The 17,999-nt window shown below is 33.5% G+C and overlaps 1 protein-coding gene across 13 annotated transcripts in view; it reads right to left on the bottom strand.

Moving 5' to 3' along the window:
• Positions 1 to 17,999, bottom strand: part of FBXW7 (F-box and WD repeat domain containing 7) — a gene marked incomplete at its 5' end in the record, with an annotated part of 206,820 nt that overhangs the window by 55,317 nt on the left and 133,504 nt on the right. Inside the window, one exon of one of the 13 annotated variants that reach the window (XM_079920972.1) lies at positions 6,999 to 8,207. The exons of the other annotated variants lie outside the window; for them this stretch is intronic. Coding sequence (XP_079777098.1) covers positions 6,999 to 7,145 — 147 coding nt within the window. Of the gene's footprint in view, positions 1 to 6,998; positions 8,208 to 17,999 lie in introns of those variants that run through there. 13 annotated transcript variants of the gene reach the window in all.

The raw sequence follows: 17,999 nt of genomic DNA, 5'->3' as shown, positions 1-17,999 counted from the left end.
GTAAAGATTATTAATAGCAATATACTTTGGGAGAAACTGTCATTTAAACTGTACAAACAACACACTAAAACTCAGAAATGTAAAAGTATAAACTAAGATGACAAAAACTGAGATAACCATAAGACACAGTAAAAATGTGTTAAATCAATGATAAATTATAAAACCATACACATGGACCATCTGTTTAGACAAAAACAGAGATAATAGTTTTAAAACTATGGGAAGAGTAGAAGAAAATTATAGTCGAAAATAATATTGGTGACAGGTTTATGGCAAACATTATTTTCCAGAAAGCATTATTTTTAAAAATCACCATGAACAACAAATAATTTCTTGATCTATTTATATATTTTCCTAATGATGTTGTAAGTATAAACACATATCATTATTTTCTCAAAATGAAAAAAAAATTCCTTCAATAGAAAACCTAGAATAAACATAGAAATATAATGATATAGTATCAACTAAGTAAAATCCATAAAACTTTGCCATGGTAGGAATAAATTTGCTTAAGATATGATTTCTTTCTCTTGTTAAACAACATTAGAAGTCCCTAGTGCTGTTTTTTATTTGGTACAATCTTTCTGGAAAACAATTTAGCAGTATTTATTAAGAATCTAAAAGAATTCACACTCCTTGACCCAGTAATTCCACTTCTGGAAAAATGTATATAGAGATGTTAAAGATTTATGTATAAAAAAGTTCAGAGCAGGTCACTGACCAAATCAACAGCAGTTAGAAAATGATGACACATTCATTTGGCAGATTATACACTTTTGAATAACTACAGCCATGAGGAAGTACTAGCAATATATGAAAAATGGATTAAAGTATCGATTTTGTTTAAAGAGTTATTTACTTAAAATTTTTACTGTGGTTATTTCTGAGCAGTGGAATTACTGATAATTTAGGAAAATGTAAAGAAACATTTCTTCTGCATTTTACATACTGAGCATGTCTAATTTTTATAAACAGAAGTAAAAGATATTAACTACTGGAAGAAAATAAAAATTCTCTATATCATAATTCAACTCAGGGAATTTAGGGGATTATCAAATTATTAAATTCAGGAAGGTAATAACTCACAAATTTGCTTTACCAACAGAACTTATGATGGATTATAAAATCTTCCTACAAGTGACAATTTTATTGTAGAATAAATAATTAGAGAGGTTGTTTTTTGAAACAAAGACAATACAACTGTTTGATAAAACTGGCAGACCTTTGCTGAAAAGTCTATTAAAGGAGCTTAATAGACTATAATTATATATACCTTGAACTAACTGAAGATTATACACACAGAAACAGCAGAATAGATTATGCCTGAATGAGATTAAAATTTTGAATATAGGTTTTTTTTAATTAGTATCATCAATAGTTCAACAATAAAGAAAAAACTTGAATCCAAGACAGTATTGAAGCTAAGAGAGGTATAATGCTGTTTTTAATTTTTGTCATCATAGTCAAAAGTACTAAATGAACAAACTGATGCACTGCAGTTTGAGGATGGTTAATCTGTCAGACACCCTGTTCTGAGTTGTTTCCTACGAAACACAGACCCTGAGGTATGACAACGATTCTCTCCTTAACCAAACTCTAGTCAGGCTCCTGAGCTCTTTTTCAACTAGGACCTGTCCTTCGGCATGTTCTCAGGAACCAAATTTTAGCAAGAATCCTGCTAAATCAGTCTAACCAGAATTCCCCACCCTTGATGTCAATCACCTGTGGTACCTGGTCACCCTCTCCATATCTGTTGGGTTCGCCATCCTCCACCATCCCCCAGGGGATTTCTGACCACTTTGGTTAAGTTCATTTAACCAGAGCACCCCCCACCCTTTACCCCTGATGCTTCCTCTTAGAAATTAGCTACCCACTGAATTCCATGCTGCTCCTTGGCTATAAATTCTCACTTTTCTTTGTTCTATTAACAGTTGAGCCCAATCTATCTCCCCTACTGCAAACTCCTCTTGTAGTAGTCCCTATACATATCATGACAGTCCCCCTGAATAAAATCTGTCTTACGATTTTAACAAGGTTCATGAATGATTTTTTCTTTAACAGGTATCATCCCTCAGCTTACAGAAAGACTACAAACATGCATACTGTTTGAATATTTCTAGTTTTTTATCACTATAATCATTGCATCATCTGTGGGATAACTTTACAAATGAAACATCTTGAAAGAGATTACACAAAAAATCCTAAATTTATAAATGTAACATGCTACCAAGTTATTTGTAGTTCAATTATTTGAATCTTTGAATTTTCTCAAAGAAACAATGTCAACAATGATAGGCTCCCAGGTTTACCCACCAAAATATGAATATAATAGTAGTTGAAAAAAGTTAAGTTCATAAGAAAAGGTCACAAAACACAGTAGAAAGAGAATGGCTACTACCTGCAGCATTAGAGTCCTGAAGTTAAATACCAGCTTTACTATTTACCAAGAAAACTGGGGAGAGGTAACTTGTTTGAGCCTCAGCTTTCTAGTCTACTGAATGGAGATAATACCTAACTTACCGTACTTAACAAACGTTTAAATCATTTAAGAATTATTTAAAATATAAAAAATAGCTGGACAATGCCTAGAATATATAGTAGGTCCTTTTAAAATAAGAGCAATTATTAATAGCATTATTATGCTACTACTGTACATCGAGAAGGAAAATTAAAAAGCAGTATGTTGGGCTTCCCCAGCGGTGCAGTGGTTGAGAGTCCGCCCGCCGATGCAGGGGACACGGGTTCGTGCCCCGGTCCAGGAGGATCCCACATGCTGCGGAGCAGCTGGGCCTGTGAGCCACAGCCACTGAACCTGCATGTCCGGAGCCTGTGCTCCGCAACGGGAGAGGCCCACATACCGCAAAAAAAAAAAAAAACAAATAAAAACAAAAAAAGAGCAGTATGTTAAAATTCTAGTGATTATACACATAAAATTTTTTCTCTATATAGCTACAAAAGAATTAGAAGAGAGAATGAGGGTTTTTAAAGAAAATGAAACGTCATGGCTCTAACAATCTCTTTCTAAAAATTTACTGTTAGCTGAAACTTATATTCAAGCACAAGAAGATTTACTATAGTATTACTGTAATCATAAAAATCTGTATTTCACGGTCTCGTAAATAAAGTTTTACTAAAACACAATCATGCTCATTCAACTACTCCTTTAAGTATTGCCTACATCTGCTTTCATGCTACAATGGCAGAGCTGAATAGTTCTAACAGTGACTATCTGGTCCACGAAGTATAAAATAGCTGCTGGCCCTTTGCAGAAAAAGTTTGTGGACCCCTGACTTAAGCTAACCCTCAAAGATAAAAATACACAGGAGTGATATTAACTCAAATATTTTCTCAAATGACTCAAATATTCTATTTCAATTTTATTTCCTTTTTCACTTTAAAGAAAGATTATTTTAAATATGGTACTTTAAACAGAACTGGATATGGAATATAACCAGTACAAAATTGTTTTCAACTATCAGAAATCTAGTCATACATTTCATTGTTGCCTGAGCTCTTGGGTTTCAGGTGAACAAGTCCTTGTACCACGTTGCTCCCACCTCGCCTCCCTGCTGCTCCCACCAGCAGCTCTACCCCATTTTCTTAGCTCTGTTGCTGATGCTTATGCTACACAATCGGTTCAAACCCAAGAATATAAAGGCACTCTAAAAACATTTTCCTTCTATAAACCAACACAGTCAACCAGATATCTTTAAAAGCCCTATATACATAACCAATTGCATGTCTTTTGGAAATTTCTACCAAAATAGTAACATTGAAGAATAACTTTATGAGAATATTGTCAATGCTTGAAAGTCTCCAAACAAAAACGAGTTAATAAATGAAATATAAACATTTTAATGACTTTTCTTTCAATATACTATTATTAATTGTAAGATATTATTTCTCTTATCACTAGAAAGAAAAGAATGCTGCCAGCTAAGCTATGAAATTCCATCCAGACGTATACTAATTTTACATATGTTTAAAATGTAGAAAAATAATGTATCTTAGGATTTAGGAAATACAGTATTACCATAACTAGGTATTCCAATTTCAAAGAAAAACAATTTTCCAGTGATTTTATAGACTAAGTAAGTTTTTCCTGTAAATATTCTCTTCCTTTAAAGGACGATCAGTTCTTTTAGAATAAAAAGTTATATACTCAAGTAATATTCTCAAATATTCCTGATGCTAAGAATTACCTGTAGGACTTATATGAACTATGAGGACCTAAATACTAAAAACACTTTGATTGACGGTAACTGGTTAATAGCTAGATTGCTATTTCTTTACTGTCGTTAGTATTAAGTCCAAAGTATCTCTGATGAGGAGCTAGAATAATTTACATAATAATAAATTAGACTATCATTACTAATAGTACTTAATAATGAGGTAAATAAATTTCCTGAAAACATTTCGAGAGCTATAAATTGAAGCTGTAGTTATGATAACTATTTTAAAGAATTTTTCACAATTTTCAAAATTATTTTACTGTGCAAACATTAAATGGATCAACACCTATGATGGATGGAGGCGCAATAACATGTTTTTCAACTTTTAATAGGCCAAGACTACATACAGTCTTGTAAGAGTTCACTATACATTAGCTCACTACTTGGAAGGATAAAAAAGGCCTACAAAATAGAGAAGTCTGTACACTTGTTGTCAGTGTATAACAATCTGATTGAAAGAGGCTAAACATACCTAATGGAAAAGATATACTGGATGTTAGATACACAATGTGATTAATTACATATCACACCAAAAGTCTTTTTAAAATCTTTGATAAGAAATATATTAAAGGGCTTCCCTGGTGGCGCAGTGGTTGAGAGTCCACCTGCCGATGCAGGGGACATGGGTTCGTGCCCCGGTCCGGGAAGATCCCACATGCCACGGAGCGGCTGGGCCCGTGAGCCACGGCCGCTGAGCCTGCGCGTCCGGAGCCTGTGCTCCGCAATGGGAGAGGCCACAACAGTGAGAGGCCCGTGTACGGAAAAAAAAAAAAAAAAAAAAAAAAAAAAAAATATATATATATATATATATATATATATAAAAGTATCTATCATTAACATTACCAAGGGAAAGTTAGTAAGTTAAAACAACAAAGAACATGTGAATCAATTTAAAGCTACCTAAATTAACCAGTTGCAAAAAGGAGGGGAGAAGTTATAATTACAAGATCCCTCTAATATTTCTAGTAGTCAGAGTCAATGAGTTATACAATAATAAATTATTGGCAGGCAGTCTAAAACTGAATGTGTTAATTTTGTTATCTATCTTCCCCCAAACTAGAACTATGTTATAGTTTGAATTTTATTTTTTGAATTTAGTCCTCTTCTATAATTACAAATGCCAGGCTATAATTTATCATAACAGTAACCTAGAAAAGTCAAACTGAATAGTGACCCTAGGAAACCTGCAAGGAAAGCCCTTAAGTTCTCTATTAATTTTTCTTAGAGAACCTGCTCCTGAGCCTTTTAAGTTTCATGCACTTGTAAAGAAGATACAGATAGAAAACATACAGTGTGACATAATGAATAATCTGCTATAAACTGTACTTAAGTTTATTAGAAATGTTCAACAAGAACAAAATTATCTTTTTAAGATCTTAACCCCTTAATTTTAAAAACTCACACTTCTTCTCCTTAATTTGAAAGTTTACTTGTATTGGTATTTTTTTACAGAAGTATTAAAATAATAAATTAGTTTATTAATGACCTTAAAGCTACTAGAGGCCTCTGTGTAAATGTTTAAATCAGAGCAGTGACCTCATTCAGAAGTTATAAAAGTGACAGAAGACAAAACAAAAGACACACTTTCTGAAAATATAGTTAAGAAGAAAGTAAGTGGGTGACAGAGATATTTATATTCTATTTTCAATGTTTAAACTGTATTACATTTAAAACTTACTCAAAATGTTTTTCAACATGGCTACCATTTATTGGAGTAGAAGTAGAAACAATTCAAAAAGAACTAAGGTAATTAGAAAACATATTTTTACAAAGGCTATTTAAGTCCAAGCAAATAGAAGATTCTGTTCACTAAAGAGGAAAAATATTTTTCCGGTGTTGGTAAGTTAACCTACTTGTTTAATAGAATGTTTCCCTTTTAGTAAAAAAAAAAAAAAAAAAAAAGCGGGGTGTGGGGGGAGCTGGTAAAAGGAACTAAAACACTAATAGCACTGATATATAAAAACACTCAATGACTCTCCAACAGGTATTTTTTGGTTTAATGTGTTCGGGCTACTAAACATATTTTAGATCTAAAAATATATCACTCTAGTTAATAATTCAAAATGGTAATACCAAGTAACACAGAAAATACAACAAAACTGTTAATACTAACAGGGTCAAAATCTGGCGAGGAGGAGAATATAATCCCAAAAAACATCCAACAGATCATAACCTGATTATAGATTAGCACAAGTTCTACAAAATATTACTTCAGAATTGTCTATATATAAACTGTATCGTAACTGCCACACAATAGCATGCTATTTTTATTTCATATAACAGCAAAAAGTAACGTCTCTATTATGTTAGGTCTGAATTTAAGAAATAGTGATTTAAAAACAATCTAGCTTAAATTGGCAGATAAACTCTTTAAGAGAGCTAAATGCTTTAATTATCATGTATATGGACCATACCACCAGCTTTTTACTTTTCCCACAAAATAAAAACGACAAATTTGGGGTGTTAGTATTTGCCGACATATTTCAAAACATACTTTTTAAATTTACCAAGTTTAAGTAAGTTTAAAGAATTCTAATACCATAAAAATAAATGAGAGACACAAACCGGTGAATTAGGTAACCTTGCCCTCGAGGCTCTCTATCACACTATTAAAACTATCACTTACAGAAGTTTTCACTGGCTACATAATGCACTGATAGTTTTAGTTATAAATACCAATTGAAATTTGAACCATTTCTTCACCAAAAGAGGCAGAAGTAGTTCATTTAAATAAATATTCCTATTTTTCAAATGTGTGAGACTTACCCGTCTTCGACAAAAGGGGAGGCCTTGGGCAATGATGCTAATGCTAAATATCTTCATCATGGTTTGATGTGGTAGAGGCTCTTTTGCACTTTTAAGATCAACAGGAACCAAGCCATGGTTTAGAGTAGCTTTTCCCGGTTTTGACATTTTAAAACTCCTCTTGGCTGATGAATACTCTCTACATGTAATACAGGCACATTACTAGAAACTCTAACCACCGAATTAAAATATAACTTTCTAATTTAAAAAAAAGGCTGAGAACCCAAGGCCTGCTGCTTTTGTCTTTCAACCTTCTCCTACCAAATGTCCTGACCTGTCTGAGGCTTGGTGAAGTGCAAGCTATCCTAGAATAGCCAGGAGTTATAAACTACTGAAGTGAAAGCTCCTGCTCCTGCCAGTCAAACAGCTGGTGCACCTCCCATACAAAGTCAGTAATGCGAAGACAACCGAAGCAGGGCTGTGCTACAGGGTCCCTTTGGAAACTTCTCCAGTGACTAACCTAGGTATTCCCTAGAAAGTGAAAGTAAACTTGTCTTTACAAAAATCCAAAAGATAAACATTGTATTTTCTCTTAAATATTTATTAAGTCTTCCTTACCCAAATATCAGCATTAATATTTTAGGAGTGTTTCGAATCGTGCTTCAAATTTAAGGACAGCATTTATGCACGCTCAAAAAAGACAAACATATATTTGTTCTATCTTAGATATATTCAGAATGAGCATTATATCTTCAAGTGTTTGTCTTAAGCATGCTCTCTTTTCCTCTTCCATATGTACCAGTCTTTATCTCAAACTAAGACATTAAATCAACTGAAGCTCTCAATAGCTATTAATATGCACTGCAGGTTAATTTTACCAGGAGACATTTTAGTTGTTTGCAAATTTCAGTTCAATCTCTATAATTCTGAAACACTTAGGGATTCCACTTGAAAGTATAACAGTAATTTGACTGATTAAATATATTTAGAAACCCAGGTATTTATAAATGTAACCTGTGTTGGGAAGTAATTAAAGTAAAATGAATAATAACTAACCAGTTCATCACAAATCCTTAGGGCTCCATTTCTTTAACATACCATAGTCAGATACATCTTCCTAAAACATGGAGACGGAATGTGGTGTACAATACACTCCTCAAGAACTTCCAATGGTTCCCCAAAGCCTAAGATAAAGTTTGGAGATGAAGACTCTCCTCAAAGTGGCCCCAAACTCACTTTTTCGGAATTATCTCAAATATTTCCCTAAATTAACTACTTATGCCATGCTAATTAATCTTTATGCTACATTTCATTTCCAAGCCCAGGAACTAGAACATTATGATGATTTAAAAAAAGCCTAGTGTGAGAATTGATAGTAGTTTTAATAGATAGATAATAGAAGTGAACTATCCATTCACAGTGCTCAGCTAATGTTTGTTCTCTCCTTCCATTCTGTTTTTTTCTTCCAACAGCCCGTCATCTCACGTATCTCTCCTTCCACCTGCTTTTATGGATTTTTATAAGTGGGAATTTAGAATGTGATATGGAGAGAGTTAAAAAGGAGAATGTCAGAAATGGGTGGTCTCTTCTTTGACTTCGGTGAGATCTGTCTTACTAAATACACAAAGTGGGTTGCTGGGAAGTCAATTCACACACAAGAAATACCCCCTAGTCCTACCATGATGCTACTTTCTTAAAGTACACCTTTCTCTGATATCACAATTTAAAATGTAGTTGAAAATGCAAAATCATTAAGCAGAGAAGAAATTTTTAGTGACACGAAAGTAAAAAACTGAATTCCTCCAAAGTAGATATGTAAACGATCAATAAGTAAATGTAAAGATGCTCAATTTCACTAATAATTAGGGAAATGCAAATCAAAACCAGAACCACACTGTACACCCATTATTACGGCTATTATTTAAACACAGACACACACAAATATGTGTTGGCAACGATGTGGAGAAACTGGAACCCTTGTGTACTGTTGGTAAGAACGTAAAATGGACAGAGCTACTGTGGAAAATATGGAAAGTCCTCAAAATATTACTATGTGATCCAGCAATTCCACTTTTGGATATACACCCCCAAAGAATTGAAAGCAGGGCTCACACAGATATTTGTACAACCATGTTCATAGCAGCATTATTCACAACAGCCTAGAGGTGGAGACAACCTAAGTAACCAATAATGGATGAATGGGTAAAAAAATGTGGTACATACACATACAACGGAATATTATTCAGCCTAAAAAGGGAGAAGATTCTGACACAACATGGATGAACCTTGAAGATATAATGCTAAGTGAAATAAGTCAGTCAAAAAAGGATATATATTGTATGATTCCACTTATCTGAGGTCCCTAGAGTAGTTAAATTTATAGATAGAAAGTAGAATGGTGGTTGCCAGGGGCTCGGGGGAGAAATGAATGAGGTGTTAGTGTTTAATGGGTACCGAATTTTTGCTGGAAAAGATAAAAACTTCTGGACATGGACAGTGGTAACGGCTGCACAACACTGTGAATGTACTTAATGCTACTGAATTGTACACTTAAACATGGTTAAAATGGTAAATTTTATGTTATGGGTATTTAATCACAATACAAAAATTGTTTTAGTAAAAAAGTAAATGACTAAGAATACAACCATAACCACTGAAAAAACCCAACAGAGATCTAGGGATAGGAGAGAGGGTACTGGAAATCTGTTAAGTTGATATGGTACAACAAGGTGAGACTGATACCTGAGATAAGGATGTCTACGGCCCCACTAGACTACTTACTACCTTGCAGAATGAATGTCTCTAGCCTCATTCTAATCTCAGCATCTCCTCTGGTGCTCACTTTATTCCTTAACACAAGTCTAATTTTTTTTTTTTTTTTTGTATAACATAACCTTCAGTCATATTGTGTCTGTTTCTCCTTATTAGAAAAATCTCTTTGTTGAGGCAGCTCCCGTGGAATGCCCCCTCTCCAAGTTACTATCAGGGTCACTTTGTTAGTATTACATATAGTTTCAGGTAGACATTCTTTATTCTCAAAAAAATTCTGTCTCAGTGATATCTTTGAATCAGATAGTTAATTAACCCCCAAAATTCATTTCTTGATACCACACAGAAGATGTAATTTAAACTATGTGTTATTTCAATCCAGAAAAATTAGAAGAGTACTTCATTCCACAAATTTAACATATTCTGCAGAGAAAAATGAATCAAACAGATCAACTCCAATTTTGACTTTCACTTAATAAAGATCACCATACTGAAAATTAGTTTTCACTTTTATATTGAAATTTATAATCACATGTATTTACATGTAGGTAGTTTGAAGATAAGGATGATATGAACCTCTCTAATCTTCTTGGAGTCTGATCCTAAAGCAAGGGAGGGGGAGGAGATTGGAATTGAAAAGAATTTGGATTAGGAAAATTAAAATACACATAAAATACTTATGAAAGGGCAGAAATTACCATGAAGTAAAACTAGTTTTTCATTTTTAAGAAATTATTTATGGTAAAAATAGGAGTGAAAATTAAAGCAGTCTTGTATATTAAATGTTGTGTTTTACACTAGATACCAAGTTTTGGTAAATACAAAGTGGTGACATTCTAATTCAACTCATTTTTTAAATTGGTAAGTAGCTGCCCTCAACTGGATAGTACAGAGCACTGCAACTCAAGCAAACGCTAAATCAAATTATGTGTCTTTAACAATATACTTTTGTGAAAGAGACATTATTAGTGATTGAGCAAAGTGAGTACTAATTTCCAAACTACCGAGTTCCATCTTTTTTCTGAGGATTCAAGTTAATAGTACTTCTAAAGCAATGCTCTAAATCAGCATGGAAACATTCAAACTACAAAATCTTCAAATACAGAAGAAAACCCTAGTCAGTGAGGGAAGCTGAAGACAATGGGTAGGAGAACCTCAATTGCTAATATTTTAAAATGCAGCTAGTTCCACACGTTCAAGAAAAAATAAAGTCTTGGTTTCAATGATCCTTTTAAAAGCATTTAAGATAGTCTTAATTATTAACGCCCCCCCACCCAAACTGAGACTTTTCAAAATAGACAAGCTCTTTTTAAGATGATATCAATAAATATTATGGGAGTATAATACAGTAGGTAGGAATATATATGCTGGAGTCAAACGGCCATAGTTCAAAGCCTGGTTCTACCACTTATTAGTGGTATGTCCTTAAATCAATGCCTCGGTCCCTCAATTTCATCTATATAGAACCTACCTCATAGGACAGTTATGAGGATTACAACGGTTAATATAAGTGAAACACAAAGAACAATGCTTCACATTTAGTAAGTGCTCAATACTGTTAGCTGCCATTACTACTACTACTAGGATAAAAAAAAACCACGTAGAGCTTTGCAGATTACATTTCAATCTTAAAAATCACTAAGAAAGCAAGCAAAGATGCAAAATCCACCTATAATAACTTTGGAGTACAATATTTTGAAACACAATCATCTACAAGTTTTAGAAAGACTTCCTAAATTCTGTCACGATTTTTATCTAAAAGTTAAGCTGTAGCATCTTAGTAGTTGTGCCTTGGCATTTTAAGACTTCAGGTATCACTATCCAACCAAGAAGAACTCAACAATGGGGAACTTGTGATAAACAGAAGATCTCTATACAAGATATTTTGCCTGTTTATCACTCTCTGATTTTTCTTTCTTCTAGAAGTTTGTAGGGCTTCCCTGGTGGCGCAGTGGTTGAGAGTCTGCCTGCCGATGCAGGCGACACGGGTTCGTGCCCCGGCCCGGGAAGATCCCACATGCCGCGGAGCGGCTGGGCCCGTGAGCCATGGCCGCTGAGCCTGCGCGTCCGGAGCCTGTATTCCGCAATGGGAGAGGCCACAACAGTGAGAGGCCCGCGAACCGCCAAATAAATAAATAAATAAAAGTTTGTATTAGTCAAAGATGATTATATATAAATGTTGCATGTAACAAAATATCACCAATACAGTATTTCTAAAATGTATTACAGTTCCATACACTCCAATTCTCTTACAACAATGACAAAAAGATTTATAGTAGTTTATTCTGGATTTCTACCATTTCTTACATTCATTATTATACAGAAGGCCAGGATTTAACTGCTCCAGATCAAAGGCCACATCATATAAGCAGCATAAAGATTTTCTGTTTTTCATAAACTATTTTTGAATCAGCTAAAACAAATCGCTTGGAAGATACAAGTTTACCTACAAGTATTTATGATTTTAACCAAAAGTTTTCAGTCTCACATCAAAAAATTTTGACAGGGAGACTATCAGCATACACCATTTAAATTCAGTATTATTTATTACTTCTGTGAATTTAAGCAACAAGTGACTTACTCTTCTGTAGAAACAAAAGAATTCCAGATTCTAAAAATTAACACCACTCCTAAAGTGAAATAAATCAGAATCAATATCCTTTTGAGATGAAAATACGGTATTATAAAGAGCATACTCATTTATTCTGGGATATAGAGTGAAACAGATTATTCTCTGTATCTAAGTCATTGTTTTTAGTCTTTCCTAACACCTTAGATACCAGAGCGTTAAAAGTTATCTCCCTAGTCTAAGCAATTCATGTACAAAGATAGAACAATTTAAAAACAGAGAAAAATGATGATGAATCAAGAAATTAAGTTCTTTGCTTAATGATGAACAGTCAAGCTTGTATTAGAAACAACTGCAAAAAACCAAAAAACAATTGCAAAAAAAAAAATCCAAATAACATATTGTACTTTAATTGTAGAAACTAAAAACACAATTAAATTTACTATGAAGGAAAAATTTAAATATATGGCAGTCCTCTTTAAGTTTTATTATTCATAAAAGGCATAAGTCAAACGAACAGAAATGTTTTATAAAAATTAAAATCACATTCAAAACATTTCCTTAAAAAATTTTGAAACATTTAAATGCTCAAAGTGTTCCTAAGAAAGATTACAACATCTAATTATAATGCATTTAAGATATTATATTCATGTAAACATTTAATGAGTCATAACTTATTACTGTACTTCCTTGCTAATTTTCTTTATCCAGGGACTTAGTGTAGCCCCTGAGTACATGTAGCCCCTAAGGACGTAAGAGAAATTAGCTTGGATTCTAAAGCAGCACATACAGTTTATATAAGTGTTATAAAAATGTGACCTGGTAATTAGACATTTGCAAAATAAAAGCATTACATATATACATATATGTGTAGCATTTTCAAAATAAGAATGTTACAATATCAGGTTTTATATAGTATTGGAACTGCTTTGATTTGTATAATCAAGGTCTGATTGCTGGACATTTAGGTTATTTCCAAATTCTGCTGGAAAATTCCAGTTAATTTTTTTAAATTGGCTGAAAATAAAGTTACAAGGTAAAGACTATAAAAAAAACCCAAAAAAGTCCTGAAAAATTAAATATGACGACACCATTGCATAGTGCACTAGAAATTGCATGACTCAAAAAACACCAACTATTTACTGACTTATTTACAACTAAATTCATTTACAATCAAATTACTCTTAATTATTGCCTCAATCAACTTTCATCCAAATTACCTGAAATTAATACTCCAGGTAAACTTACCAGTATACAAAAAATATAGGGTGAACTTTAAGTTCTACTTTCAGCTCTACCACTAACCAGTGACCTTAGGTAAGTCTCTTAAGCTGTCTCAGATTTCAGATTTCTAGAATGAGGAATGAGGAGGTTGGACAAAATGATTAAGAATGAAGTCCCTTACAGCTTTAAGAATATATATACTGCAGTTCTAATAGCAACGAGTATAGCACCTTCTTGTAATGTGTTGGACTGTCAATTTGGTGAGCCTTCCTTTATTGTAGTTTAGTAAGTAGTTACAGTTTTACAAAATATATCCAAATAAAATTCACTGCTTCAATTCATTTCTGTGTATAGCTTCTAAAAACAGGCATCTATCCTTGTGTTGTGAATATATATTAATGTTGCATAACAATAAGAAAACATTTTCAATGGAAAAAAGTTACAGGCATAAATGATTTTTTAAAACATGATTTTAAAAGATGAAATTCAAGATAAGGATCTTAGAATTTTTCTGATTCCATATTATTCCATAATATTTTTAACGTATTTCTCCTTTCCTATTTACCATGGTGGCATGAACAGTGACATTCAGAGTATATCTGATTTTTTTTAATGAGTAAACTTTGGATTTTATTCCCATATTTTGTCTGAACACTTTAGTTGTTAATATCAAAATGATACTTTTCCTCACTCTTTCATTAAACATTTAAAGAAATATTTGTGATAAAACAAAAATCCAATTATTGGATTGAATTTTTTAAGTATTTCAGAAATGCCCAGTATGAAGTCCTCAACGACCATAACATAACTTGCCTCAAGATTAAGTTTAACTCTTACAGTCTGTGCTGGGTTACCCCAGCTGTTAAATCGGTCTTATACAGCTGCTCTCCAAGAATTTAGCAGATGATTATTATAGTTACACCTTTAAGTCAACAATGACAAAAATGACATAGTAATTACAGGTATTTCAATCATGCAAAAGCCTCATGTGATGACAGAGTGATTTAAAAGCAACTTAATTTTCTACAATTCTCAAAATAAAATTTAAGTGCAACAAAGAGGACAAAAACTTCTTTAATATCAGTTTTTTAAGGTTTATGATTTGTTACTTTTATGAACAAGTTTAAGCATAAAAGTTTCATTAACCTTTCAGTTAAACTAAATACAATTTATCAATCATTTATCTCTCTTGTAAAAATTCTGAAAAGTGTTATAGGCCAGGGAGTAATAAGTAGGGACATAATACTATTAATTCCTTTAAAGCACAGTAAGTAATGTAGGTGGTTTCTTTCTGCACTTAAAAAAAATTAAACTAAGCTATAACGCAGGAAGTTCACCAAATTGATGGCTTAACACACTGTAGGAATGTATCCTATGAAAAATAAATGGACATGTAAGATACTTGACAGTGTTAACAATTTAAGAAAGTAAAACAGTAAGGAGGCGCGGAGATAATTATATCCCCTACGCTGTTGAGTTTTTGATGCAATTATAAGTAAAAATCAATTATGAGTGAGGTGAACATAGTTCCACAACTTCAATTGTATAATTTTCAATAACATGCTATTAAAGCATATGAGTCTTAACAATATTCACTGAATAATTTCTTCATTATAAATATTCATTTGTCAATATTCACTTCAGCATCAAATTTAAGTATAGAGTTACTTTAAGCATAGAAAATACTTTAATATAGAATTAAGCTATAGAAAATATATATTTAGGGTCTCATTCTTGGATGGGCTGACAGTTGACACCACTGGCCTTTTTACATTGTCAAAATTATATATTCAGGGACTTCCCTGGTGCTCCAGTGGTTAAGAATCCACCTTCCAATGCAGGGGACGTGGGTTCGATGCCTGGTTGGGGAACTAAGATCCCACATGTTGCAGGGCAACTAAGCCTGCGTGCTCTAGAGCTCATGTGCCACAACTAGTGAGCCTGTGTGCCGCAACTACTGAGCCTGAACACCATGACTGGAGAGCCCATGCACCACAACTAGAGAGCCCATGCACCGCAACTAAAGAGACTGCGCACCACAACTAGAGAGGCTGCATGCCACAACTACTGAGCCCATGTGCTCTGGAGCCCACACACAACTAGAGAGAAGCCCATGCGCTGCAATGAAGAGCCTGCATGCCACAACAAAAGATCCCACGTGCTTCAGCTAACACCCAATGCAGACAACTAATTAAAAAATTACATATTCAACAAAATACATCGTCTGATAAACATCGACTGAAGTTTAAATTAAACTGACAGTCCAAGTTTTCATTCTTTCCAATAAATAAAACACTGTTTATCAAGAAACATTAGAAACAAAGAAAAAACAAAACTCAATCCCTATAATTCTTGATTATGCCTGAAACAGAAAGATCTTGGGATAGAAGGAGGAAGTCTATGGATAGTAGGAGACTATCAGAGATCAACAGGAGATATAAAGGAAGTTTGCAGCTACAGGGCTTAGAAAAAATACATATTATTTCAGATTGGTACAATGATATGAGGGAAGGATAAAAGACTGACAGAGTTCCTAGTAGATCATGCTTTCTTTCACTTAAATATCATGACAAGACTGTGAGGTATCATTAGTCTACATTTTAAGGAATTACATAAGATACATATATTACATATGAAATCTGTTTTAATGAGCCTGATTTTTATGAAGTACAAATGAAAAACAAAAACTTCTAAAAGCAAAGATATTATGACCTTCTATAGTACACTGTGTGTCTCAAAGATGGTCACAGCAATATCCCACATCTTCGCATGCTCTTCTTACAATGTACTGCAACACTCCTTCCACTGAGAGGTGAGTCTGTTTCAACCAAGACAGAATGCGATTTCCTAGGCTAAGTCATACAAAAGAGATTCCATTTCCATCTTGCTTGTTGGAATACTCACATGGTAGCTCTGTTGTAAGTAGTCTGATTGCCCTGAGGTCACCATGCCATGAAGAAGCCCAAACTAACCCGGGTAAAAAGACCATAACTGGGTAAGTCCTGAGACTATATGAAGAGGAGATTTTTGGCTAGATCCCAGCTAGCTGTTCTAGCCCCCTGGTATTCCACCTCCAGCCACCATCTGACTGCAACCCCAAATCAACAATGCTCAAGTGAGCCCTTCCTAAATTCATAACCTACAAGAACAATGAGAAATAATAAAATAATTGTTGCTTGTTATAATCATAAATCTTTGGGGTGACAGGTGGCAATAGATAACTGAAACATCTTCCAAAATAAGAAGCTCCAAGAACACTGGTTTACTGTTGTAATATGACAGTCATCCTAGTAGAGTTTTAACTTCAAAATTTAACAAGAATGGGAAAGATAACAGGTGAGCTAGAATGAAAATTTAAACGAGTAGGTATTTGGAGGTTGGTAAAAGCTTTGGTGACAAATTCCCACCTTGATAATACCCATTAGAAATGTGGTGTTTAGCAAATCTCTATTTTAATAATAAACTTGACAAACGGTTACATATTACTTCGACTTGGATCTTCATCCAAACTAGTTTGACATGTGACAAATGAAAAAATCAACTTACTTTTGCATTTCCGACAGTAATGCTTTTGTCGTCATTCTAAGCAAACTCAAATGACTAGAGGAGCACTCAGGTAAAATAAAGGAGAAAAACAGGTCAGGTTTAAGGCCTGGAAAGGCCATTTAAAAGGTGCCGTTGATTGTTGTCATGTAAGCACGGGAACCCAGTAAGGACAGACAGTCCACATTTGCAAAAGAAGGTGAAGAATCAATATTTTTATGTGAACTCTCCAGATTTTTAAGTGTTCGCAACATATTTAAATTCGTTAAAAAAAAAAAACACTATATAAGACACTAGTTTGCAATCTCTGCTCTGTTCTTCTCTGGAGTAAAGAAGCATAAAAATATAATAAAGATTAAATATAAGATTACTGATATCTAAATGACATAGAATAATGATTCTAAATGTTTTAATCTTCTTTTCTATACCTGTTGACAGAGTGAAATAAGAAACAAATCAGAAAACTGAAAATTTAAGTGATAAACATTACAGATGCACCTCAGCATATTTAATGTTTTCACTCATTAGACCATAAGACAGATGGCAGTATATCGGTAAAGTACAAACAATTCATTCTTAACAATTAAATTTATAATGTTGACGTATAAAACCAACACCTATAGCTAAGCAAATGAATGACTCTTGGCACTTAGCTCCCAAATTCACCAGTATTTTCTTCGTACTTCCATTTCTCATTTGCATCTGATTTCAATAACCAGAAATTGTCATTTAAGACCAACCAGAAACACAGAAAAAAAGCATTTTTCACTTTGAAAGTAAAGTATCTTCTAAAAGCAATAGCTACTCTAAAGCACAGAAGCTACTTTTTAATACTACCATCAGCAAAGACCACTGAACAGAAGAACATGGTACATTTCAACAAAATAAATCCTTTTCTGGACGCCCCCCCCCCCAGT

The sequence above is a fragment of the Stenella coeruleoalba genome (assembly GCF_951394435.1).
Source record: "Stenella coeruleoalba genome assembly, chromosome: 4".
NCBI classification, from domain to species: domain Eukaryota; kingdom Metazoa; phylum Chordata; class Mammalia; order Artiodactyla; family Delphinidae; genus Stenella; species Stenella coeruleoalba.
Note: the sequence above shows the minus strand (reverse complement) of the source record. Positions and strands in the feature narration are given on the sequence as shown.